The 24,973-nt window shown below is 51.1% G+C and overlaps 5 protein-coding genes across 5 annotated transcripts; all 5 read left to right on the top strand.

The window, feature by feature from the left end:
• Positions 1–10,110: 10,110 nt before the first annotated feature.
• On the top strand, positions 10,111–10,708 carry VC83_05796 (uncharacterized protein; the record flags this gene model as incomplete). Its single annotated transcript, XM_024469410.1, has 2 exons — positions 10,111–10,513; positions 10,572–10,708. 2 exons carry the CDS (start codon positions 10,111–10,113, stop codon positions 10,706–10,708), a joined length of 540 nt encoding a protein of 179 aa, XP_024322293.1.
• A 131-nt stretch (positions 10,709–10,839) lies between these two features.
• VC83_05795 (uncharacterized protein) lies at positions 10,840–11,593 on the top strand (the record flags this gene model as incomplete). The annotated part of the gene is made up of 3 exons (XM_024469409.1): positions 10,840–10,953; positions 11,006–11,241; positions 11,296–11,593. The coding sequence occupies 3 exons, from the start codon at positions 10,840–10,842 to the stop codon at positions 11,591–11,593; spliced, it is 648 nt and encodes a 215-aa protein (XP_024322512.1).
• A 409-nt stretch (positions 11,594–12,002) lies between these two features.
• On the top strand, positions 12,003–13,093 carry VC83_05794 (uncharacterized protein; the record flags this gene model as incomplete). The annotated part of the gene is made up of 1 exon (XM_024469408.1): positions 12,003–13,093. The coding sequence occupies one exon, from the start codon at positions 12,003–12,005 to the stop codon at positions 12,345–12,347; it is 345 nt and encodes a 114-aa protein (XP_024322295.1). The 3' UTR covers positions 12,348–13,093.
• A 1,248-nt stretch (positions 13,094–14,341) lies between these two features.
• Positions 14,342–14,665, top strand: VC83_05793 (uncharacterized protein; the record flags this gene model as incomplete). The annotated part of the gene is made up of 1 exon (XM_024469407.1): positions 14,342–14,665. The coding sequence occupies one exon, from the start codon at positions 14,342–14,344 to the stop codon at positions 14,663–14,665; it is 324 nt and encodes a 107-aa protein (XP_024322511.1).
• A 5,688-nt stretch (positions 14,666–20,353) lies between these two features.
• On the top strand, positions 20,354–24,375 carry VC83_05792 (uncharacterized protein). The gene is made up of 3 exons (XM_024469406.1): positions 20,354–20,870; positions 21,021–23,117; positions 23,170–24,375. Exons 2-3 carry the CDS (start codon positions 21,174–21,176, stop codon positions 23,491–23,493), a joined length of 2,268 nt encoding a protein of 755 aa, XP_024322290.1. The 5' UTR covers positions 20,354–20,870; positions 21,021–21,173; the 3' UTR covers positions 23,494–24,375.
• Positions 24,376–24,973: the final 598 nt, after the last annotated feature.

Here is a 24,973-nt window from a genome sequence, read left to right as displayed (position 1 = left end):
AGACGCGCCACAAGGTCCTTGTACGCGTCAAACCACCCCGTTAACACATCTTTTGTAACTCCACTCATTCTTTGTGCTTCGACCCGTCTGCCTAGTTGGATTTGTAAATGCGGATGTCGTTTTATAAACCGTGGGACCCAGTCTTGTCCAAGGGGAAAGTTCGGAATCTCTTCGTGATGAGTGTGTTGGGCATGTTGACTGTTAGGGTGCGACAGTTCGAAAACGCGGCATCGGTTGACACGGATTTCGTCAGCAATATCCCGCAATATACGGTGACTAGGAGCATATCCACTAATTGTTAGCACCTTAATCCACTTTAAAAGTGTCTGCTCTTGCGCTGGCGATAGCAGTTGTTGTTGTTGTCGAGCTTCTCTCCGTGACAGTTTCCCATTAACGCGTTGAAGGACTGTGTCTGGCCGAAGGTGTAAAGCCTTTGCAGCACTGTACGAAGATTTGTATAATCCGGATTTAACTCCAGCAACAGCTTGTGCCAATAAAACTTCTAGTTCTTCGGCTTTCTGACTACGCTTTCGCACCATGTTGGGGGTTTACATTGGTTTGGTGATACTCTTGATGCTCAATATTCCCCACTATCCCGTTTACGCCATTCTCCCGGTTACGCCATGACTTACGTTACCCACAAGATTGGTTAAGTTATGACATAATTTGTCTATGACATAATTTGTCTATAGGGGTACTCTGACCTTGGACCTCCTTTTACTTCCTATAGGCTACGAACCTAAGAGATGGTTCTATGGGATTCTCTTACGTCGACTACAGTTACCAAGCCTGGTTAGTCATGGAAAGTGTTGGAAAATGAGAGAACTACACTCCTTTAGCATAAATAGGATTGCCCTTTCCTTAAGAAAGGGCAAGCAGACAATACAGTAAATCGACTATCACATACTTCCACGTCTTTTCCAAGCTTCCAAGCATTGATCTTGTTACTCCTTGTTTCTGAAAAGTCAGTGAGGTGCTAACCTCTGACTTACCCCTGAGTTCCCAGACTCAACATTTGTTGCAACTTGTCTGAACCACTTCACTACATCACACACCTGATTGCTGAGTTGTGGAATAGTCTAAGCTACAACCCTTTGGCTCTGTTTCCTAAGACAGTGTGTTGTCTTAGTAAAATCATCCCTTCCTTGGGTGGCTAGATTCTCACATCTGGTGCACCCACCATTACACCTATGGGGCCTAGGTGGGGGAAGACCTTGTGTCAGAGGGGACTCGGGCCTGGCCCTTCGCGTGGGGTCACTTCGACCCTTCGTCTCTCATGGTGGTAGCCGCTTGTTGCGACGCCGGTGAGACGTTTGGGAAGGGTGGCTCCCGCAAGGGTTACGGTGGTGAGTGCGCCCTGGCTCGGAGGGTATTTTAGTTTAGAGTCGCAGACAGCAATGACTCTGTTTCTTCCGCTTTGTCTTTCCCTCCGTGATCGTAGTTTTGTTCCTTTCCTGTCTCCCCTGCCGTAACCCCTCCGAGTAGTTCTTGAGGTGGACCTGGTAAATCTGGGTATTCCGTATGAAACTCTCTGAGTTTCTGGGGAGAGTTCATGAAGTTTGACGCTGGGTACCACTCCGGGTCCGGATCGTATCCGACCCAACTAACCCTGTATTGTAGTTGCTTCCAGTGGAGCCTTACGGCGAGGATCTTTTCCACTTCCCATTCCTCTACGCCGTCTATCACTTCGCTGCTAGGCTCAGGCGGATCCTGACCAGGTAGGGGATTGTTCGGATCCTTCATGAGTACGTCTGGTGAGAACACATCGTGTATTTGCAGTTCCAATCGAAATGCGTGCCCAATCCGTTCCACCACCGTATATGGTCCGACCCATTGTTGGCCCAGCTTGCGGCTAGGACGAGAGTTTTTCAAATTTTTGGTCGATAGGTACACTCTATCTCCTACGTCCCAGTCGATGGCCCTTCGGCGTCGATTCGCGTGCTTAGACATTTCCTCTTGTGCCTTTGCCATGTTTTCCTTTGCGTGGACCCATGCGGTATGCATTCGGTCTGCCACCGCCTTGGCTTCCTCTCGGTTTAGGGTCTCCCGGGGGTTGGTGCTTTTCGGAGTGTTCCAATCCCAACTCGTACACGGATCGGTTCCGTACTTGAGTCGGTAGGGGGTCATGCCAATGGATGCGTGGGGGAGTGTCATTTGCACGCGGTCCATTATGGGGATGAGCTCGCTCCAGTTATCCTGATAATAGGATACGAAGGGCCTCAGTCTCTGATCGATGTATCGGTTCATGATTTCCGTCTGCCCGTCGGTCTGCTTATGATAGGCCGTTGACAGCTTAACCTTAACGCCGATAATTCGACAGAACTCTTGCCAAAAGGATGATACGAATTGGGGTCCGCGGTCGCTTACAATCGACTCCGGAGTGTGTCCGAATCGGTATATCCATTCGATGAACAATTGCGCCATCTGGCGGGCAGTTGTGGTTTTGTAGCAAGGTATGTCACCGAACTCTTTCCGAGTCGGTCCATAAACACTAAGATGCTATCATATCCATGCTTGTCCCTTGGGAACTCCTTGAAGTCCATGGTGAGGTGTTGCATAGGGTATTCGGGTACGGGTAGTGGGTGTAGAAATCCTTGTTGCTTAGTGACATTGGTGTGAGAAAGCTGGCATGTCACGCAGTTTCGTACATACCGCAAACAGTCCGCTTCCATCCCGACCCAATGATACTTTGGGGCGAGCAATTGGTAGGTTTTCCTGCCACTTGGATGTGCTGACGACACTTGATCGTGCGCTTCCCGGATCAGTTTCGTACATAGGTCAGTGTGGCGATTCACACATAGGCGGCCTTTGTACAGGAGGAGCTGGTCGTTCATCGCGAATCCGTCCGGTAGGGGTTGTTTCGCGCGAGTCTCGGTGAACGACTTCCGATTGTCCGCACATAGCGCCTCTATTAAATTGAAGGGCACCTGGGGCTTGGGGGTGTCCATCGAATTAATGGATGCTATGTAGCTCTCGGCGAGTTCAGTGCTGATTCGGGGGTGTAGGCGGCTTGGACCTAACAATACCCTCGCCCTACTATCAAGTTTGACTTTCTGCTGCGTTACCAGGTCTTGGTCTCTTCGGCTCAGAATATCAGCCTTCTGATTATTCCTGCCTGCGGTGTACGTGATGCAGAAATTGAAGTCGGAGAGTAGCTCCATCCACCGAACCTGTTTCGCTGTGAGAATCTTGGTAGACATGAAATATTCCAACGAACGGTGATCAGTGTAGACGTCAACTCGGTGGCGTACCGAAGCCAACTCGGGCCTCCATTTTCCAAAGGCTTTCACGATTGCGAATAGTTCCTTGTCGTGGATCTCCCAGTTGATCTCATGTCCGGATAGGACGTGACTGTAGAAGCTTACGGGGTACCATCGCTTGTCAGGGTGTTCTTGAGACAGGACACCAGCTACCACTCCATCAGAGGAGTCGGTCTCCAGCTTCGTAGGCAATTCGGGGTTGAAGTGGTGAAGTGCCTGTACCGCTAAAAGTTGTCGTCGCAATTCCTCGAACGCATCCTCACATTCGTCTGTCCACCGGAATGGCTCTGAGGGACTAGTGATGGTGGTGAGGGGCTTTGCTATTTTGCCAAAATTACGAATGAATTGTCTATAGAAGCCACAGAATCCCAGGTAGGACTTCACACCCGTAACAGTGGTCGGTCGGATCCAGTTACGAAGGGGTTCGATTTTGTCAGGGTCCGCTTCGACACCGGAGCTAGTAAGAACATAACCCAAGTATTTTGTCCTGGTGACGTTGAACTCGCATTTGTTCAAATCGGCTTGGAGTCCAGCTTCTCGGAGACGCTGTAGGACCTTATGCACATGCTCTATGTGTTCCGTAGGGTCCTCTGAATAGATTAGGATGTCGTCTAAGTATGCGGTACAGAAGTTGTCTAAGTATTGCATCAGGACGTCATTCATATACCGCTGATAGGTTGCGGGACCGTTGTCAGTCCAAATGGCAGCACTTTGCACTTATAGGATCCATAGCGAGTCCGAAAGGTTGTGTACTCTTCCGAATCAGGGTGCATCCGTATACGATGGAAGGCTTGTCTGATATCTAGCTTCGTGAAGATTTTTGCTTTTGACACCCGTCCTAGTAGTTCGTCGATACGCGGGATGGGGTAGGGATCGTTCCGGGTGAGACCATTTAACTTCTGGTAATCGATGCAAAATCTTAATTTGCCATCCGCTTTCTTTACAAATAGGATAGGGGACGCGAAGGGGCTGTTGCTGTTGACGATGAATCCCTTTTCCAGGTTTTCCAGCAGGTATTGCTTGGTAGCCTTAAGCTCTTCGGTGCCCTGTCGATATAACGGGGAGAAAGCGTTTGGTAAAGGGGCTTCGAGCTGTATCTTGTGGTCGTATATGCGGTGGGGGGGAATTCGATCTGATTCCAACTTCGAAAAGACATTGGTGTACCTCCGGTGCATATGCGGAAGCTTCTGCTGGATGAGGCGGAGCGTTTCTTCGTCCTCTACCAACTCCTTTTCATGAATGATCTGATCGATTTCGTAGATGCTAGTCTGAAAAAACTCGGAGTAGTTTCGCATCATCTCGTGGTGGAAAGCATTTGCACTGATTTCGCATATATGCATGGGCCTAAACCTATGTACTATGGTTTTCTGCGGTGGGGGAGAAACCTCCTGGTTTCGTGGTGGGTTCGATGGCGTATCGGTGATCTCTTAGTAGTCGGAAGTTATCACTTTCAATTCCATCGAACGTCCGCCTGCGCGGCGTCTGTCTTCGCGGTGGATTGCGAAATCCCGGCGATTCGCATCCGACTGGTATGCAGGATGTTTAGTGGACGTTTCGCGTGAGTGGTAGGGCAACGTGATCTCCTTGCTCCAGCTAGGAGTCGGCGGGTACTCCTTTGGCCATACTAACTGGCTCTTTGCAGAGTCGAGTAGTATTCGGAAGCGGCTGAAAAGCTTCTTCCCAATTATCACATCTTGTGCTCCGAGGTCCAGGAGTACAAAGGGGCAGTTATATATTCAGCGTCCTTCGACTGTTAAGTGTAACCGAATATACTCTGATACGTGGCCTTGGATTTTGCGCTGAAATCCACGTATGGGTACAGAGTAGGGTAGTTTCCGTATAGGGCTCTGAAGCGCTTTCGACAGTCGTATTGCGAAAGGCTTGTTAATGATGAGGTAGCCATTTGCTCCTGTGTCTGCTAGGGACTTCGTTTGCACCCCGAGTCCATTCATACTCAGGGTCATGTCGACTAAGAACTGGGTGCCTCCCAGGAGTTCTCGTAAGTCTAGTCCTCGCAGGTCGCATTTGCGTAGACCTAGGAAGGAGCCTTCTCCTAGGCCTCGTCGTTTTCCTCGGAGGGACGCATCCGATTGAAGTTCCACAGCTTCTTCCCATTGTTCTTCTGCCTCGGGGTCGTTACGGTCCATTTCCTTGATAGTAGCGTTAAGGGGGCATTTGTCCTGGAAATGGCCGGGCTTGCCACACTTGAAATAGGGACTGCGGTTCTCAGACGTTCCGGTATGGCTGGCTTGGGGAGGAACACGGTTCGGGTGAACAGAGCGGATGTGGTTCGAGTCGGCTTCGACACTGATGACGCCTTTGCCGTATCCGTGGTACGTGTGGATGTAGACGATCCACTTTTAGCCGATAACCTCTTTTGTGCGATATTTTTCCACGGACCGATACTTTTACCATACAAAATACGATTCAACGATCATCGTCTTTTCCAACCTGTTCATCGTCTTAACGTGGCCATTAGACACCCAAAATGCCTCGAAAAAGGCCGATTACAGTCGACCAGCGGCGTGCCCTTCGACACTGGGCCCACCAACAAGTTCCAAAGCCAACTCTGCAGCAGTGTATCGAATGGTTTGAAAGACAATATCATCACAAGTTAAGCCAGTCGACTATTTCTGAATCACTAAGTAGCAACTTTGAGGCCCTTGATAAGAACCAAGACACTGGAATTCAACGCCGTCGACTAGGCCAGTGGCCAAAGCTAGAGAATATCCTTTGGGAGTGGCAGAATCGGATTGAAGAAAAAGGAGGGTTTACAACTGGCGATATACTACAGCAGAAGGCACAGCAGATCTGGAAACGACTGCCAGAATATGCTGGCCAAGAGTGCCCATCGTTTTCTACTGGCTGGCTCGAAAAATTCAAAAAGCGGCATCATATACAATCACGACAGCGGTTTGGAGAGGCGGCATCAGTTCCGGAAAACGTCGAGGAAGAAATGAGGGCACTACGGACAATAGAAGAGGATATATACAATATGGACGAAACTGGACTCTTCTGGAAGATGATGCCATCACGAGGCCTGTCATCGCAACTCCAATCTGGTGTGAAGAAGAATAAGACTCGGATCTCCTTGGTTTTCTGCGTCAACGCTACTGGAACAGACCGACTCCCTGTTTGGGCAATTGGCCATGCAAAAGCACCTCGAGCACTACAACGAATCAATATACCAACAATGGGGGCACAATGGAAAGCGAATAAGAAGGCTTGGATGACTGGAATACTTATGAGCGAATGGCTTCAAGCCTTTTATCAGCATATTGGAACTACTCGGCAAATACTCTTAACAATGGACAGCTTTTCAGCACACTATACAGGGGCTGAGCTTAACCCTCCTCCCCCTAATATCCGCATTTGTTGGCTTCCAGCTAACAGTACCAGTCGTTTCCAGCCTCTTGATCAAGGAATTATTCAAAATGTTAAAGCTTATTATCGACAACATTGGCTTCAGTTTATAATCGACACTATCGATTCAAATCAAGATCCACAGAAACTTATGAATCTTCGACTCGCTCTTCGCTGGATTATTCGTGCTTGGAATACAGAAGTTTCAAACACTACGATATACAACTGCTTCCGGAAATCTACACTTGTTTCAAATCCAATTAGCCTTCCAACAATAACGATGCCTACTGGAATACAAGAACTCTACAACCAAGCGATAACTACAGCATCAATTACAGACTCAATGGCTATTTCGAACTTTCTAAACCCTGTGGAAGAGGCTAGAGCGGTGGAAGGACAGACTACCGATGAAGAACTACTTGAGGAGATAATAGAGGGGCAACTTGGGCATCAGAACTCTCAAAATGATGACGAAGAGGAGGAGCAGCCTGAGCAGCCTGCGCCTACGGCAAAGGAGGCCCAGGATGCCCTCCAGATACTGATTGAGTATTCTGAAGGCCAGGATGCTCTTACTACGGGGCATATACGGGCACTAGAGCAGCTGCAAACAGCCATTGAGGCTATTCGAGCACAGTCACAGCAGCAGGTTACGTTAGATAGGTGGCTTACATAATATTACTCTATATAACGATATATACGATAAGACGATGGAAATGCTTGCTACGGATGCCATCATCTTAACAAGGGTTTGACTGTATTAGAATGTGTTTTGTACATGTGTCGTTGCTGCAAACAAGGTGGCATTGTTCAGTGATGATCGTGGCTGATTTTAGTCTCCATACGAGTGAGGCATTGAGTCCCTAGTGGTCAGCTATTCTCATATCCGCAGCACCGCAACCATAGAACTCTATACCAACGGTACATGAATCTCGGCATTTTGTGCCACAGAATGCAGTCTCATCCACACATAGTCGTGGCGCGTCTTCGCCGCGTAACTTGCATGGAAGAAACGTCATGGAAGTGATAATAATCACAGCCTCGAGATAGAGCCTGTAAGGATGCCTTCTCGTCTCTCATTCTAGGGAGTAGACTCTGGGTAGCCGCGGGGTCACGTGTGATCATTTGGGTGGCCTAACCGAGTCGGAACCGAGTCGGATGGGTTTCGGATACTTGAGAAAATCGACTGACGGGGTTCCCCATCATCTTTTTTGTATCCTTCGTAGTAGACCTATAGGATAGCATCAGTTTAGCCTCCGACTCGCACTCTCATATGCTATTACTGTGAGCTGGGTGCCCTGTGTCCTTACATTATACAAAAAAGATCACGCCTGCCGGGGACGGCCGTACTTAAATAATATCCCACACCGGAACGACTCAGGAGAACTACCGTTACACCATCGACTGCGACTCGGTGATGTTTCAGAGGAGAGACCTGACGACTTCAAATAGCCGTGATTCCAGATATCTCACGGACAGCCAGTGGATCAGGGTTTGATTCTTCAGAACAAGCTGGTAAAGTCGCCGACGCGTTGGCGCCAAATAGGATACGAGATCCTTAAGAACCCCCTCATAGCACAGAGGAAATTGTGGACAAGAGCGTTGATAGCTACGAGCTACCGGAAGTCAAGCTCTTTGTATCGGTACTGATACACACCCGAGGCAATATGTCGAAAAAGCCGACATCAAACATACCCCAAGACAACGACGGTCAACTGCCCAGAATGACTACCAGACAAACCACCGCTGCAGCTACGACCGCTGGGCCATCCGAAGACATCCCGAGTCGAATGGACCACCTCGAAGCACAGATACTGGAGGTCAAGGATCTACTAGTTATCCTTACGGCAGCCCAGACCAGAATCCTGTCCACACCGCCCGGTGGACGCCACCATACCCACAGTCGAAGCCACGGAGCAACGAACGCCTCGCACACGAAACACCCCCGAGACAGTTCAATTGCTGCCTCTTCGGAACACTCGTTCTCCATCGATTCCAGGGTCGTCACGAATGCACACCGAGGACCCTCCGAATCGCTATAAGAAATCAACCATCTCTGAGAAAATCCTTCCTCTCAGCGATGGGGTAGAACATACCTTCCTACAATGGAGCGCTTCGATTCGGGACCGACTCGTAGTCAATGAGGACCACTATCTTACCGACGTCTCGAGAAGAGCGTTGATATGGGGAACTACGACCAGCCTGGCGAAGACCTACCTAGAGCCCCAATACCTGTCCGCTACGCATGGGTTCCGCAGTGCTGAGGAGATGATGGATCTACTAGGTTCATACTACCTCACAGGCAACGAGACGGAGCAGGCCAGGAACCTCTTCGACGACCTGCAAATGGGAGAGAAAGGGCATGCTAGCGAAACCTTCCCAGAGTTCAAGGCTCGTTTCCAAAGTGCAGCTATCACAGGACAAGTCTCCGAGTCGGAATGGTTTCGGTACATGTGGAACAAGTTGACTCCTCAATTCCGCAGCCGCGTCGCGATCATCAAAAACCAATGGAAGGGAGAATACCAGACCATGGTACGAGAACTTACCGCCTTCGACCAGGAACGGCGCCGGAACAACGAATTGAATCCGCTACCCGCTCTCGCAAGGACATCCCTCTTGGCGAGGTTTGACTGTAGAACATGCAAGAAAACTCCGTGGGCTTCAAATAATACTGTGTAAATGTGGCTGTTCCCCCTCATGCCTATCTACAACGCAATGGACGGCTTATCCCGATCATCCAAAGCATGTTAAACAGAACATCTCTGTCTAATGCCAGCCTCGGCATGCCCTTGAGCGGTATCTAACCCATGGTTTCAAGTAGACACGACCCCCACGAATACACTAGCTGTATTCTCCGCTGTGCATTGCCGCTGGCATTGGTGGTTTATCCGCACGGTTACCATGGGCTGTGCAATTAACCCGATATCGAAAGTTCGTAGTGATTGGGCTGTCCCTTATTTTGACGTTCGTCGCCCATTTGGCTGTTTATGCCGGCCAAGAAGAACGCGTCCACCACTCGTTCACAGGCACGAGCTTACATAGGGGACAAGCAGATTGAACCACTCGCGAGGCATCTCTACCAGCCCCCCAGCGTCTCTAGGCTGAATCTCTAGAATCATAATCGGTGCAGCATTTCTCCATATCCGCAAGCTACACCACAAGACAACAGCAATCTTGCCTTCCGGAATAATAACCTGGATTCCGTGTAGATCGAATCATTTAGAGTAAGGGGAAGAGGGGTTCCTTCCCACTCGGTGAAGTTCCCTGGCCTAAGGTTGATCAGATCAAGATACCCAGTCACCTGTCCCTTTTCTAATATGAGAGTTGCAAATAGCCATGGAAGTTTGAAAGTTGCCCAGCTTGTAGCTGATACTCACAGTAAAGACGCCAGCTCTGCCAACAATTAGTCTTTGATACCACCAAACGCATTCCTCTTCATTATGCGCCTTACTATAATTCTGACAGCCAAAACAACATCAGGGCCTTGAATATGGATTTTTATCAACCCATCGTTCCCGACGAGCCGATAGCCCCATTGAATTTCGAAGGTTCCAAGGCGGAGATAGAGGAGCCGTTTCCAATTGGACTTCTTGGAATCTTCTTTCCCAAACCAGTTCTTGATCCTGAGGCGATGGCGTCAAGTATAAAACAGCCTTACCCCCCAGTGGAAAAAGAATCGCCCGGCAGACATCAACCATCTGATCATCTTACCATCATGTATACCAAGGCTATTCTCCTCTCCCTCATCGCCGCTGCCAGCTCGCAGCAGGTTGGCACCGAACAGGCGGAGACGCACCCTACTATGACATGGGCAAAGTGCACTGGCATCGGAGGCTCCAGCTGCGCATCGCAGTCAGGAATGTGCTCGACTCGAACTGGAATGGGTCCACAAGGTCGGTGATTATACCAACTGCTACACCGACAACAAGTGGGACGCTACGCTCTGCCCAGACAACGAATCCTGCGCGAAGAACTGTGCCCTCGAGGGTGGTGATTACCCAGGCACGTACGGAGTTAACGTGAGCGGAAACTCGAACAAGTTGACCTTCGTCACGGAGGGACAGTACGCCACCAACATTGGCTCCTGAACATAGCTCATGGCAGATGTCACCAACTATCAGATGTTCAACCATCCTCGACCAGGAGTTAACTTTTGAACTTTTGATATGGATCTCTCGCAGCTTCTTGCGGCCTGAACGGCGCCCTCTACTTTGTCTCCATGTACAAGGGCGGAGGAATGAGCAAATACCCCAACAACAAGGCCGGTGCCAAGTACGGAACTGGATACTGTGGTGTTCAATGTCCGCGTGATATGAAGTTCGTCAACGGAATGGTAAGCGCGAGTTGACAGTCTGCTTACATTCATCTGCTTACCTTTTGTCTAGGGCAACGCCGAAGGATGGGTGCCATCATCGAACGACTCCAATGCTGGTGTTGGAGGCCACGGCTCTTGCTACGCTGAGATGGATATCCGGGAGGCTAACTCTATGGCAACGGCGTACACGCCACACTCTTGCGACACCATCACCCAGGCAATGTGTGACGGCGATGGATGTGGAGGAACCTACTCAGCCGACCGCTATGGAGGCACATGCGACCCCGACGGATGCCATTTCAACTCGTACCGTTAAGGCGACACCCCTTTCTACGGAAAGGGCATGACTGTCGACACCAGCAAGGTGTTCACGGTTGTGACGCAGTTCATCGGGAACCCGCTGACCGAAATTAAGCGCTTCTACGTCCCAGAACGCCAAGACCATCCCAAACTCGGAGTCCACGATCGCGGGTGTCAGCGGCAACTCCGTCATTACTGCTACGCACAAAAGATTGCCTTTGGTGACAATACCAGCTTCGCCGACCGCGGCGGGATGGCGTCCATTAGCAAGGCTCTCGGCGCCGGAATGGTGCTCGTCATGTCGCTCTGGGATGACCACTACTCCAACATGCTCTGGCTACCTACCCCACCGACTTGACACAGCTCGGCTCCGTTTGTGGTCTTGCGCCACCTCGTCCGGCGTTCCCGCGGTTGTCGAGTCTGCTTCAGGGAGCGCGTCGGTCACCTACTCTAACATCAAGGTCGGCCCAATCGGCTCTACCTTTGCGCAATGATGAGTTCCCAGATGTTCTAAAGGAGAAATTTCTGCTAGAAGTAGAATGGAAAAGATATCTGCCTATACATGAAGACCCTCTATACATGAAGACTTGAAGACGTACCCGCCTTGTCCGAAGATATTCAATTCTTATAGCTAGTCCTGTCGTTTACTCATTTACCATCGGGTATAGCAAGAGGTTGAACATGTTTATATTTGTTGCATGAAGTCGAAGAGCTTATGGATTGTGATTATATCGTGAATACCATATCCCAAGTCTGCCGCCGCAACGATGCTGTTACTAACATGGCTGTCGTTCATTACCGTTGCTCATGCAGTTAGCGTGATATACACAGTCCACGGCGATGCTATCGACCCCCGACACTACAGTAGCCGTTCGTCCCGCCATCTATGGCGGGAGACGGGAAAGGAGACGGGAAAGGAGACGGGAATGGAGACGGGAAAGGAGCCGGAAAGGAGACGGGATAGGAGACGGGGGAGGAGACGGGGGAGGAGACGGGGGAGGAGACGGGAGACAGATACTCCTACCATGGCAGGAAGAAGTTGTCTTGCGGTCCCTGGTGGCTCCCGCGAGGAACTGCCCAAGCTGGCAGACTCCAAGGTTTTGGGATCATAGTCACACGTAATGCCTCCTCCCTCCCTCAACTGCTGTATCTAACTCTGGGTCAGCAGACCAACTCCCCCGCTGCGTAGCCTCTGTGCTTATCGACGTCGCACTTGGACACTGGCGTCCTGTGGCTTCTCGTCGACGGCAACGGCTAACAACGGCTTTCAGAGCTGTTGATAGAGAGACAGCCGTTCGGAGAGGGGCTCCGAAGGTTCTGAGCAGAACGCCATCCATAAAAACAAAATAAACATCGAGATACTCCCGTGCCAGAGCTTGTAGCATAGTTGTGTCTAAGCCCAGGGAGATCTGGAGAGGTCAATTGCACATGGAGACAATTGATACAACTTGCATAACTTAACTATCCAGAACCCCCATCTAGTAAATAAGAAAAGCTAGTACGTACCAAGTGCCAAGGTATAGGTAGAGGTACTCACTTACATATGCCCCTCCCTTGATAAGAGGTACCTTCGACATCAGGCAATTATCCCCGAGGCTCTCTGACGCCCCTTGCTCTCAGAGCGGAAATCCGCGAAACTTCCAATCTCCAAAGCCTGCCATCTGAGGGCGCCGACGAGAGCACAGCATAGATTGCCCCAACCTCGTGCCATCACACCGTGTCCCCGCCACCTCATCATCGAGATATGCTGACTAGATTCCCCATGCCGCACCGCAGGCGCTCAACCTACTCGTGACTCGATGCTGGCGGCGGCGAATTGCTCAACAGACACCAAGGTGGCATTGGCAGGATGGCGGTGGTGGGGTAGGTGAGGGTGGTGACCTCACCCTCACCCACCCCACCACCGCCGAGAACACCACTATGGCACAATGCAATGCATGGCGTCGCTACAGCGCCTAATCGCGTGTACATCTGAGATATGTATCGACCAACTTTTCTTCATCAGCGCCGCCGTGGCAACAGGCGGGTAATCCGTTTTCTTCGCCACAGCGTCGCATCGTTCTCGGCAAGCCACAGTGGGAGTTGCGGCATGCACAACGTCGAATTCGAAGTGCTATATGCTCAGTTACGGATATCGTCGGAGATGCTGGAGGTGTCAAGAGGCTGCTGTAGAATTCCCCTATCGCTTGTGGCCATACTGGTGATACTGCATATAGCCTACTCACTACAGTGAGTGTCGTACAGGCTGAGGTGAGGCCAACGGTCTAAATGTATCAGGACGGCGTGATGTCGCGCAATCAATGGCTAGGAGGCGTTCTTCACAGCAACGACGGCCAGGGATAAAACGTGCTGCCCAGAGATGGCAGGCCCACCACCCTTACAGCTTACAGGGAGCTGATATCAATATCAATAACTTAGCTACCAACGATGCACCACACGAAACCTGGATAGATTGTCCACAGCAACCCCTCCAACGCGCGCGCGCGTACGTAACTCCCCATGTTCGCCATTGCCCATCGCCCATCGCCCGCCCTGACCCCCATCGGAAAGCCGCCAATCAAACATGCATATCTCGCAGCTCCCCAGTCGGCCCCTCTTCTGCCTGGGTCGAGGTTCGACATGATCCATCGCATTCCGGATTCCCCACCTTGACACTCCTCCACGGCGGAGCCCTACCATCTTCGGTCGCGCTCGCATCGCCGCAGGCGCCACGCCGTAGGATGTTCGCGATCCACTTCCATCCGGATCGGGCCTCCCACTTATATTGTGCCGCCGTCCTGCACTCACCTTCATCTCTCTAACCGTTAGGATGCAGCCTTCTCATCTGGCAACCTCCACCTGGTGGTGAATACGTACAATCATTACACAAGGTTAGGCGGCATACTCCAGAGTTCAATTCAATGCCTCACATCAACCCCGGGCCCTCCTCACTCCACACCTCCCGTCGCCGAGCCGATTCTCCAATATAGCTCTCCCATCCCATTCACCACATGGTGGCACCATAAGCATACTATTGAACGGTTGATTTCCACCCCGCCTCCCAACCCTTCGACAACCCGCCTCCTTGCCCCTCCGCCCCCTCATCCCTCATTTTCCCCTTTAGAAAATGAGGGGTCTAGCCTCTTCAGATCCTGGATGCTGGGTGGTGAACGGCGGCTGCTCGGGGTGGATGGATCTGAATATCTACAAAAATAGGGGATGTGCGGCCTATCCCTTTGTCACGGCGCCACATAGTGACTTACAGGAGACAAAGGCTGTACCTGTCTCTGCTGAAGAACTGACCCTGATACTCGGCCGACGGCCTGCAGGTATCATTGACCTCATTGATGGCCATATGCCGATCTCGTGCAATACTCTCATCTTGCAGAGCCCGAGGGATGATAACAACGACCTCACGAAACCACCTGACCTAGAACCGAGGGAATCCTAACATAGAAACCCGCGCGGTAACACGGAGACACCTCATCCAAGCCGTGATACCCCCCCCGTTGACCTTCCTCAACCCTCCCTCCAACCCCACCACCCCCCAATCCTCCGACCCCGCTCCCCGTTCCCGCATATTTCCTCTCATATCAATCCCCAGGGGTAGAACAGGTAGGGGTTCATCCACAGCGAGCCTGGGAGCGAGTCATGGCCCCGAGGCGGTGAGCGTGGAGGCCCCGAGATAGGTGAGAGCTGCTGTGCTCATATCCAGCGTGTTGGGAATATCTGCGACGACCCTTACCGCTGCAGGGTTACAGTCGTGGTGAGTCTTCGGGCTGTGCATGGAGAGGGGGCTAGTGGGAGTGACGTGCAGAGAACGGGTGAGGGATGCGGTGAGAAGTGTAGTATAAGTGTATCAGGTGAAACGCTATGGAGAGAAGAGCATGGAAGTGAGTATGTTGGCCGTTATCATGCTCGTTTGGGATGCATAAAGTTGTAACTTTTGACCCGAAGATGTCTTATTACTGCCTAGATAGGTAGCAGCAACCGAATCTGCAGACTGAGCAAGCACAGCTGGAAACCTTCAAGGTAACAAAACAGCATGCTGTTAAACCTGTAAACTGCAAAGCTAGACAGTCGATCAACAGCATAAACTCTGCATCCCCATGCACAGCTTACTCTTTCTGCACCCCAGACTGCACGATTTCCTGCCTTAGACCGACATCAAGGAGAGTCTGGCGCTCTGGCGGTCACGTATATGAGATCCCCCGCTTGGGGAAAGCCGTTCAGCGTTACTCAAATCATGCCTCCCACTTAATAGCACGTGCGAACGACGGTTGCTACCATGAGGCGATTTTCGCGGAAAAACAGGGAGTTGACGCCGGGGAAGGTGTTATCCGGATGGGTGTCCAAGTGACCCTCTTCGACCTGCAGCACTTGACTCTAGGCACGATGACGGTGTTTGAGGTAGGGGAAGCACGAAAGGTATGAGAAATGGATAATGGAATAAAACGAGCTTACCGCTCGGTCTCCCCAAAGAGGATATTTGCGTTGTCGGTCCTCATGCTGTCTCAAAGCCATAGAAAGGCGCAACCGAGGGCGGTGTAGTGCAACAAGCCACAAAGAAACAAGATAAGAGAAGGACACGGTAAGTAAGTCTGTGTGCCGGAGAAAAGGGATTGGAGCAGTGACGCAGGAGGGATGATATAAAACTGATAAGCACCAGTAACAACCCTGAGAACCCTGATACTGATCGCCACAGTGATCTTCGATTTCAAGAAATAGTATAGAACAGTACTTAAATTCCATTCCGTATCCCGTTTTTGTGTAACCCCAAATCGAAAGCAAGTAGGCTTTTAAATCCCCTACAAAACCGCCTCTCTCAATATATTTGGTGGCAAATTCCTCGAGGGAGATTCTTGCTGCCCGAGTAGACAAACCTTAAGTCCACGTACTTTGCCCGTTACCAGTGTTAGTCAGAATCCTCGAATAAATAGTTATAGCCCGTGTAACCTTATCCCCACCACATCACCTCCCTCATCGCCTCTTTGAAGCACCAATCACCGATAACTTCTTGCTCACTCATTGCCACCATTTTTCGCCATCGATGACGCCACAGTATCAACCAAAACCCACCTAAGTGCATCGTACTTGCCTTTTTGCACATGCCTTTTTGCACATTCTTCCGTGCCAGGGAAGCAAAAACAGCTTCCATCCTTGGAGAATGACATCATCCCTCGTGTAGGTAAACAAACAAAAAACCCCTTGCGCGACGTGCATGTACCAGGCCATGTACGGAGTACACCCCCCGTCCCCCCCCCTTCGCCCTCGCCCTCGCCAAAGCAGAAAAATCCGTGGGCGGGCTAGTTAGTTTGGTTGGTGGCGCGGGCTGGGGATGGGATGGAAAGGTGCATGCCCGTCCTCCCCATCATCAATACCGAACGCGGCTCACCACACGAGCCTCACATCGCATCCGAGGGGATCAGCATACAGTAGCACCATGCATATCCCCATCGGCAGGCATCACAGCGGCAGGCGAGCGGTGAGGAGGTGCAAGCAGCGCTCGAAACCTTAGCGCACAGTCAAACTTGCGCGGCAAGGAATCATTGCTCTCCGAGACGACGAGGAGTAGGGGCCATGGATCCTGTTCGTTTGATGTGATGTGCGATGTGCATAACCTAACCCCTCAGCAGCCCCTTTCCGTGACATCGCTGTCCTGTGTGCGACTTCCCCAGAATGAACGACGGTGCAGGTAGACGCTGCGAGAGGACGTGCGTGCGTCCCAAATGCGGGGAAGCGGTGTTGGGTATGCCGCTGCAGTGCTGGTTGGGGACTTGATGGCAGGGTTGCGAGCGGGATGGGGATTTACATCGACGTGGGTGGTGATGCCTGGCGTGGAGTGGACGTGCTGTTTGTGCTGTTGCTTGCTGTAGGACATGCATGCACGGTGGATGTGATGCGAGTATTCTGACTATGATGCACCAGAACCTGAGGCTGACGAGACACGGATCGTACGTTGCTGCTGCGGGTTCGGTCGGGGGTTGTGCTCGTAGCGTGGGTCTGGAGAATATTAATAGAGCGACCCATGTGCGGCTGCGCGGATGTAGGCTTGCGAAATACGATGGGGATCGCAACATGATGCGCAAGCGTGCCGCCTCTGATTCAGATGACCTTCCGCGACGCGGCTGCTGGGAGACAATGATGATCCAGAGTTCGGACTGCTGTAGCTACTGTACACTACAGTACCAGCACTCGATTGAAACTGAGGGGAAGGGCAAACCCCGCGCCTGCAAACGGCCTTATCTCAGTTCGTGTCCCCGTCGCATCAGCATCTCGCAGCCACGCGCTAAGACCTCCTGTCTCAACCCCTCCCCACAGCACCCAAAAGCCACGAGATAACCACAGCCATTATAAAAAACCAGAAGCACGCAGCTGCATAACCTGTTCGCTGGGTGCTGCATTGCATGGGTTATGCACATATACCCCTCCTTTATGCTCGCCGGCAGGAAATCCCGTTTGAGTGCTGATTTGATGAGCGATGGGGATGCTGTGGCTGTCCCCCTCCCCAGCCTCAGCCCCAGCCAAAGCATGGCCGTTTTGCTTGAGACAGACGAGGCTACGGGGATGGGGCGTGTTGGGTGGGTGTGGGGATATGATTGGTTGGTGGGTGGAGTTGTGGTGCTTTGGAAACCATTTGTGGTGCGTGAGGTATCAGGATCACGATGGACGGAGAGGGGGAGTCAACATTGCAGGTGAATATCGGATGGCCATACCACCTGACTCGAGGCTATCTCTGTATTGAGTTGTCTGCCTAGTAATATGTAATAGCATAGTGAAACAGGGGCCAAACCTTTGACAGTTATCTCCAAGTCAAGTATTGTCGCCCGCATGTTACTTGGGCTACTACGTACCAATGGTAACGGCACTCCGCGGAACAGGCCAATAAAGCGATAGAGCCCTGCCTCAGCCCGTTGCAAGATCGGGGCCCTTGAGCCTGGCCTCGCCCCGAACCCGTCGTCTAGCTCCACGAGAGCCGAAAAAACTTTCGGATGAGGTACAGTAGTGCAATATAAACCGAATGCACAGGTATCGTAGCAAAAGCACTGGGACTGAGAGGAGCTCAAAGAATGGGTGTGCTCCGCCCCTCCCGCTCGCCGGCGTCAGATTGAAGTAGGTATGCCGGGTGGATCGGGGATTACGTCCGCTCAGAGCTTTCTACCTTCTGCTTTCTCAGCGAGGGGGAATTTGATGGGAAGAGGCAATGATTTCGATCTCAGCTTAAGATGCAGTGGATAGATTGAATGTAGCCACAGGGATGCTGCCGTGGCCCTAAGGCAATGTTTGCTCCACCTCACACCATAGTCTCCATTATTTTCGGTGTGCTAAGGAGCTCAGGATGCCATTGTGCCATTGTGTGGTGCGATGGAGTTGGCCGGAATGGACGGGGTCAGTCAGTCGCCTTATCATTTGGGGGGTGATAAGAGAGAGACGTGGCGGTGTCCATATCGAATGTCTCTGTTATACATGACCAGAGGTAACAGTAGCGGTGACGGTGACAATTTGCGACCTCCCGGGTGATCACCGATTACGTGACTTTTCTTTTAGAGACATTCCCAATCTCTGTTCTCGACATCACTGACTTGCCTGCCCCTCCAAGTCCAAGGAAGGCTCTTTGACAAAAAAAGCCACAATTGGCGCCACCGAGCCAGGGAAGAGGAAGACAAGGATACACCAAGGCGGCGTGCGACTAGCATGCCGATGTGGGCCAACGGCATGTCGCGCCATGGAATTTTGCGCCAGCGGATCCACGTACTGACCCATGCAAGGAATTTCTGGCTTGAGTGTTGGGGCCAATCATACCCTGGAACAGCGGCACTGAGCAGAAAAAAAAATCAGGAGCTGTGTGGCGAATTCGTTATCAGTTCGATTATGTTTCTGCGACGTTGGCGGGGGGCGATCGGATATGATGAATCCCAATAAGGTAAGTGATTTGGTAAAGATGACAGGAATTCGAGGATGAGGATAGGATGAGCAAGCCCTTTGCCTGCGTAATGGTTGCACCGCAGGGACGTGCGTGTGCTTTTTGATCAGCCAGCACGCCGAATGAAAAAGGGCTGAAACATCGATCCGGAGCACTGTGACGCCATAATCAGAGTGCTCCTTGTAGAGGAAGGAAAGCCGGAGCGATATTGACGTGACATCCTGCCGTGTGAACAATGCGAACGGTCCGGCGTTTGGATCGAGTACCAATAGTAGTAGTCATAATAGCTACTGTGACAGTTAGAGCTCGTACATTGCACTGGATTATGTAGTAGTATTTGAGCGGATTCACCGATGTTGTGGCGACAAAATCGAAGTTGGCAGCTCCAACTCCACTGTGTTTCCACCATGAGCCCACTGTTGTGTCCACCTCGACTGCATTATGAGGCCACTATTGTCGAGGTCAGAGGCCTAGGGGAGCACAGAAACAGGTCAGACTATGGAGAGTATGGGGAGTATGGGGGAGCACACCAGGGCACAGCATAGCCCATGGGGAAGTTTTAGGAGCATACCAGTCTTTGTCACTTGTGCTTTGTGCCTGTGCTTGTGCTTTGAGCACAGTAGATAGCACGGGCAGAGTACAAAATAGACAAAATAGGTGCACAATTAGGTTGTTGAGGTCTTTTGTTTATCTATTATTTGAGGTTTAATGTGTATTTGTAGATATGTAAAGGAAGACGCCGGTGGGAGTAGAGTGACAAGAAGGGTCGATGCAGAGACGTACCAGATGTAGCGAGACGTACTTGAGTACAGTAGCAATTTATATTATACCATACAGTATCATGTCACTATAAATGCACAATATAAAAATGCACAATACAAAAATGCACAATATAAAAATGCACAACGAACCCAAAGTGAGGTATTCCAGACATTTGGGTGGGCGCCATGCGCGAGAATCTAGACGGTACCTTGAAGTGGCGTATCACACAAGGGTCGAGGATGTCACTAAATCTGTTTCTCCACTCAACGTCCATAACTCGCCCCAACGATTCACTTAGTGGTCAATGGTGGTCGGTACAGTACAGTAGCCTCTGAGTAGCCCCCCCTCTACCCCCCCTTCTACCCCCCCCTCTACAACCCCCAGACCAGAGTAATGAATGTACCTTAATTACCTACCCTCTGCTCCTCCGACTTCCCCTCCTCCTCTTCCTCCTCCTCTTCCTCCTCCTCCTCCTCTTCCTCCTCCTCCTCTTCTTCTGGTCATACTTATTATCTAGGCCATCGCCAGCCTCCCCACGCTCAATATTTTATTCCTCATCTGATTCTTCCAACTGACTACTCTTGTCATTCAGTGATCCAGAAGAGAGGTCAAGCGAGGTTATTCACAATAGACGTCATCGCCGCTGAGACACTATCGCCTCCAATCAGTTCCCACCAACGCATCTATTAAGAGTCTTCCCCGCGCTCTCTGGAGGGCCAGGCAAGACAATAAAACTGGTTCTACAAAAGTTCATTTGAAACCTTTCCCCAGGTTGTGTCTTTGCCCGCGTCAACACCCAGTCTCTGGAACACCCGCGACTCTCCGGCATCGCCGCCCCTCGCTCTTTCCTCGCCGAAAGTTTGCACGTAGCTGGAATACGCCGTGTTTAAAACTTCTCCGGTCGAACCTTCCCTCTCTCTCTCTTACGCAGCAAACAACTCGCCGTCGAGCGATAAACTTGGGACTAGTCGTAAGTATCCTTGCCACATACCTCTCACCTCGCGCGCATACCGCATTTATCATCCTTTCATTCCTCGCCTTGTTCCCCCCGTTGCCCCTCAAATATATTCTTCCCTATAATGGCACTTCTTGGCTGACGCGAAGTGCTTTCCTGCTCTAGGTTCAACGACTCGAGGTCATATATATTCGAACATAAACCCCCCATGCTTGTTACGAATTAAACAATCTTCTCGACAAACCTCGTCGATTAGAATCAACAACTTCCTATAAGCCCCCCTTCGCCCTTTTGATATTGCCCATATCAACCGTACGAATGCCTTACACACCCCCCAGCCAGCGGTCACCCGCGTCCTCTGGCCCATCTTCTCCCGCTAGCAGTCGGAGAGGTTCTTTTTTACCGGGCCAGCCGGTTCCTTCATCACCTGTCTCCCAGAGACTGGAATTACCGCGATCGGCATCTTACCTAACCCGTCACCGCCGGACACCTTCAGTCAAGTCAGCTTCATTCGTGGCCAAAGATGGCGCCGACACTAGACTTCCTATAACTGACCGAGAGAGGAGCAGCTTGCAGCACAACGTCAACCTCCGCAAGTCTCCGCCTCCAGTGACTGACGAGTCTAAGTTGCCATCTGGGGTTATTCTCTCGCCGCCCGAGTCTGCACAGAACTCCAGTGACGACGAGGACTCGGGAAAGCCGAGAGGAAGGCAAATCGAAAAGCTTTCCGAACTTCAGGCCGCGATCAGGAACATTGCGCAACATCGAGCCAGCTCACCAAGTGACGACGATACGGAGGCCAACCATGCGGGTAAATCCCTGAGCCTCATCATGCCGCCACAACCAGATAACTTGGAAGTTGCAAATGGAAATCCGGGGCAGAAGCTCTCACCATCGGCTATCAAGATCTCCCATTCCCGCTCTAGCACAGATACCTCTTTATACCTAAACGAGATGAGGCACCAACAGCAGGCCGACACACCCATCACCGAGACCGACGATGATGATACTGATGATAGCGAAGGCAGCCAGTATCGGAAACCTCCAATGGTTCGCAAGAAGTCTGGTGAGCTCGTTCGCCCTGCACTTCGACCATCCTCGAGACGGAGGCCTTCTAGCATGCCCGGCACACCGACGTTCTCCAAAGCCGTTCATTTCGACTCTCATCTCGAACACATCCGCCATTTCCTACAGATTGACCGACCTCTGGCCGTTAGTGCTGGATCGTCGCCTGTCGAAGCTTACGCCAGCGACTCCGAGTTTCCATTTAGTGATGAGGAGGGCCAAGACCGTCTCCCATTCGAGTGGGAGATCACATTGGCCAATTTCCCCGCAGAGACATACGATAGATTACAGCTCCCTGTCCGCGTGGAAAGGTTCTACCTATCGAGTGATAACAAGATGCTGATCGGTTCAGTTGCTGTTGCCAATCTAGCATTCAACAAGAGCGTCGTCGCTCGTTTCACTCTCGACTATTGGAAGACAACCTCCGAAGTCCTCGCCGAATATACCAACGACGTGCGCCGGAAACTCCAGAATGACGGGTATGATCGGTTCAACTTCACAATTAAGCTCGCCGACCTGGCCAACTTGGAGGCAAAGACAATGTTCTTCTGCGTCAAGTATTGCGTCAGCGGCGTGGAATATTGGGACAACAACAACAATACCAACTTCCAAGTTGACTTCAGGAAGAAGATGAAGTCGATGAACAGCAAGAAGGTTACGCAAGGCTCATCTTCCCGACAAACTACCGGTCTTCCCAGAAGTGGCAATAGACCGTCGAGTCGACGAACTCCAACTACCTTTGAGGATGATTTTGCAGATGGATTTGATAACCCTGCTACGAAGTACCGATTCCCCTCTTCAACACAGTCCAATAACTTTGGAGGCGGGAATGGAAGGTTAAAGGGGGTACGGTCTGAAGTTACTTTGAGCACGGATAGTCTAGCGAAGAAGGCTCCAAGCCCAATTGGCCAGGCATTCTCCAACCGCTATGATTTTGGCGTGTCGATATCAGCTGCTATCCAGGCTGCTAATAGAGGGGACCGCCCTGAAATTCGTCGAAAGCCAACGCAGCATAGGCAGCCTTTGAAGTCTCTCGCATCCCCTGTTGCCAAGCCAACCGCTGAGCTGGCATCATCCCGACCCACTGGCGCTCCTCTGGGCCATCACACTGGATCTAACTCTCTCAGACCTAACGGAGCTGAGCAGCCTCCGTTGGCCTCCCAATCCTACAACGAACTCCTCGACAAGTATTGCTTTGTACGTACCATTCGGCGTTACCAGGAAGGAATATAGACGCTGACTGTTTTAGTTTGGATCTGCGAAGAACTCCCCGCCATTGAAGGATGGGACTTTAAATTCGCGTCCTGCCCAGTATGATGGAACCAATGATAGCAACACTGGCTATGTGGTCGAGTCTGAATCTTCTTCCCCAGACAATAGTTCGCCTCTCATGATGCAAATGGTGCAGCGGCCTGCTATGGCGAGTAGGAGCGGATCGGGGACCATTCAACGCTCTGTTTCCCCAGCCCCTATGACTGGTTTTGTCACGGGTACGTCTCGGATGTATCCCTATGACGCCCACAACGCCTCTGTATTCAACGAAGCCCATACACCGACAGCAATCCGAGGATAATCGATCAACGAAGATAGTTAAGTTGGACTGACCAATTGCAAATGATCTTGGGCAGTTGTAACCGGCGGTACCAGCGTGCTATCTACGTTCGATGATCCGAATTCGAGGGACCTCTTCACTGATGGTACTTCGACGCCGTTCTTTCTGGAACAACTAAATAGTAACTCGGGACTCGTGTCCCACAAACCCGCAACTCATTCACGGGCTACGGCAGGCATTTCGTATGGGAGACGCACTTCCTGCTTTTGATGCACTTGCGCGCTTCTTGCATGTTTTTTGAACCAACATCCCGCACTCTCTCCACCGCACCTCCGACCCTGCGACAGCAGCAGACGGGTTTCGTCCTGAAACCAAAAATGAAACTTGTGTGCGGATTTTTGAAATCTTTACTCACCCTTCACATACCGGGCACCAACCGGCATATCGGCATAGCATGAACTTGCTGTTTGAATCTTCTTTTTTCAAATTTTCTTGTTTGGGTTGGTCACAAATCACATCTTGAGAGCGAGGCGCTAGCGGTTTTTTCCAAAGTGCGCAAATTTGGCATCATGGTTTTTATGGGCGGGAAATCGTCGGTTTTCGAGCATTTTTTGGGAATGGGAATATTTTTGCTTTTTTCTGCTTTTTTGCAGCGGCGTTTTGTCACAGGCGTTTTTTTCTGTGCTCGGGCATGGAACTTGGGAGGAAGCGCTTCTTACTTTTTGTTTTGGGATCCTAAAAGCATGGTGGCTTGTAACGGCGGTTGTTTTTTGTTGCACAGGGGGGGGACTCTCTCGGCTCAGCTGGCTGGTGTGGTGGGGGATGTTTGGCAAACTGGCTGGGGTAATGAAAATTGCGGGGACTGTGAATAGGTAACGACTACAGGATGCCCGAACAGGGCGGGGTGGGCGTGGGGGTTTACAGTGAGGGGAGGAGGGAAAGGGGTGAGGTTGTATGTATGGTAATTAGGCCTTGTGGGATGCTTGATGATGCTACGGGCTGATCAGTGCTACCAAATCGTATATTTTTTGGACCTGAATCTAATGGATTCGTTCAATATCTTTATGTCTTGTTTTTTTGTGATGTGATGTGTATGCTCTCTCTGCTGTTTGGTGTCGCGCCGAAATTGTGTCCATCCCGCTCTCTGTAAACTGTGTAGGGTAGAAAGAAGTAAGTGAAGTAGATCTTATTGATCTACTTCACTTACTTCTTACTTCTCTTCCTCAACTTGGCTGCCCTAGCACCAACCCAGCCCATTCGTATCAGATCCCTCGGCATCGGTATTCGGGGTTGTTGTTTGCTCTTCGCCTACTTCATTAACGCTGCCTGGTGCCATCCGCGCCAACATTAACAACCCCCGCAGTCACTTCAGCGAGGCGGAGCGAATCCGGGGAAACCGTGAGATGAACGCTATGGAAGTCAGAGCAGCGACGTTTTCAACTTCGTCGATATTCTCGCTGGCTTGGGTACCGTAGGAACTATGCTTGTAGGTGGTGGGAAT

The sequence above is a fragment of the Pseudogymnoascus destructans genome (assembly GCF_001641265.1).
Source record: "Pseudogymnoascus destructans isolate 20631-21 unplaced genomic scaffold scaffold_16, whole genome shotgun sequence".
NCBI classification, from domain to species: domain Eukaryota; kingdom Fungi; phylum Ascomycota; class Leotiomycetes; order Thelebolales; family Thelebolaceae; genus Pseudogymnoascus; species Pseudogymnoascus destructans.
This window is presented reverse-complemented; position numbering and strand designations above follow the sequence as displayed.

Coding starts and splice junctions, on each gene's coding strand:
- VC83_05792 (XM_024469406.1), top strand. CDS start 21,174: ATGCCTTACACACCCCCCAGCCAGCGGTCACCCGCGTCCTCTGGCCCA. Junction 23,118..23,169: donor TCCTCGACAAGTATTGCTTT/GTACGTACCATT, acceptor TGACTGTTTTAG/TTTGGATCTGCGAAGAACTC.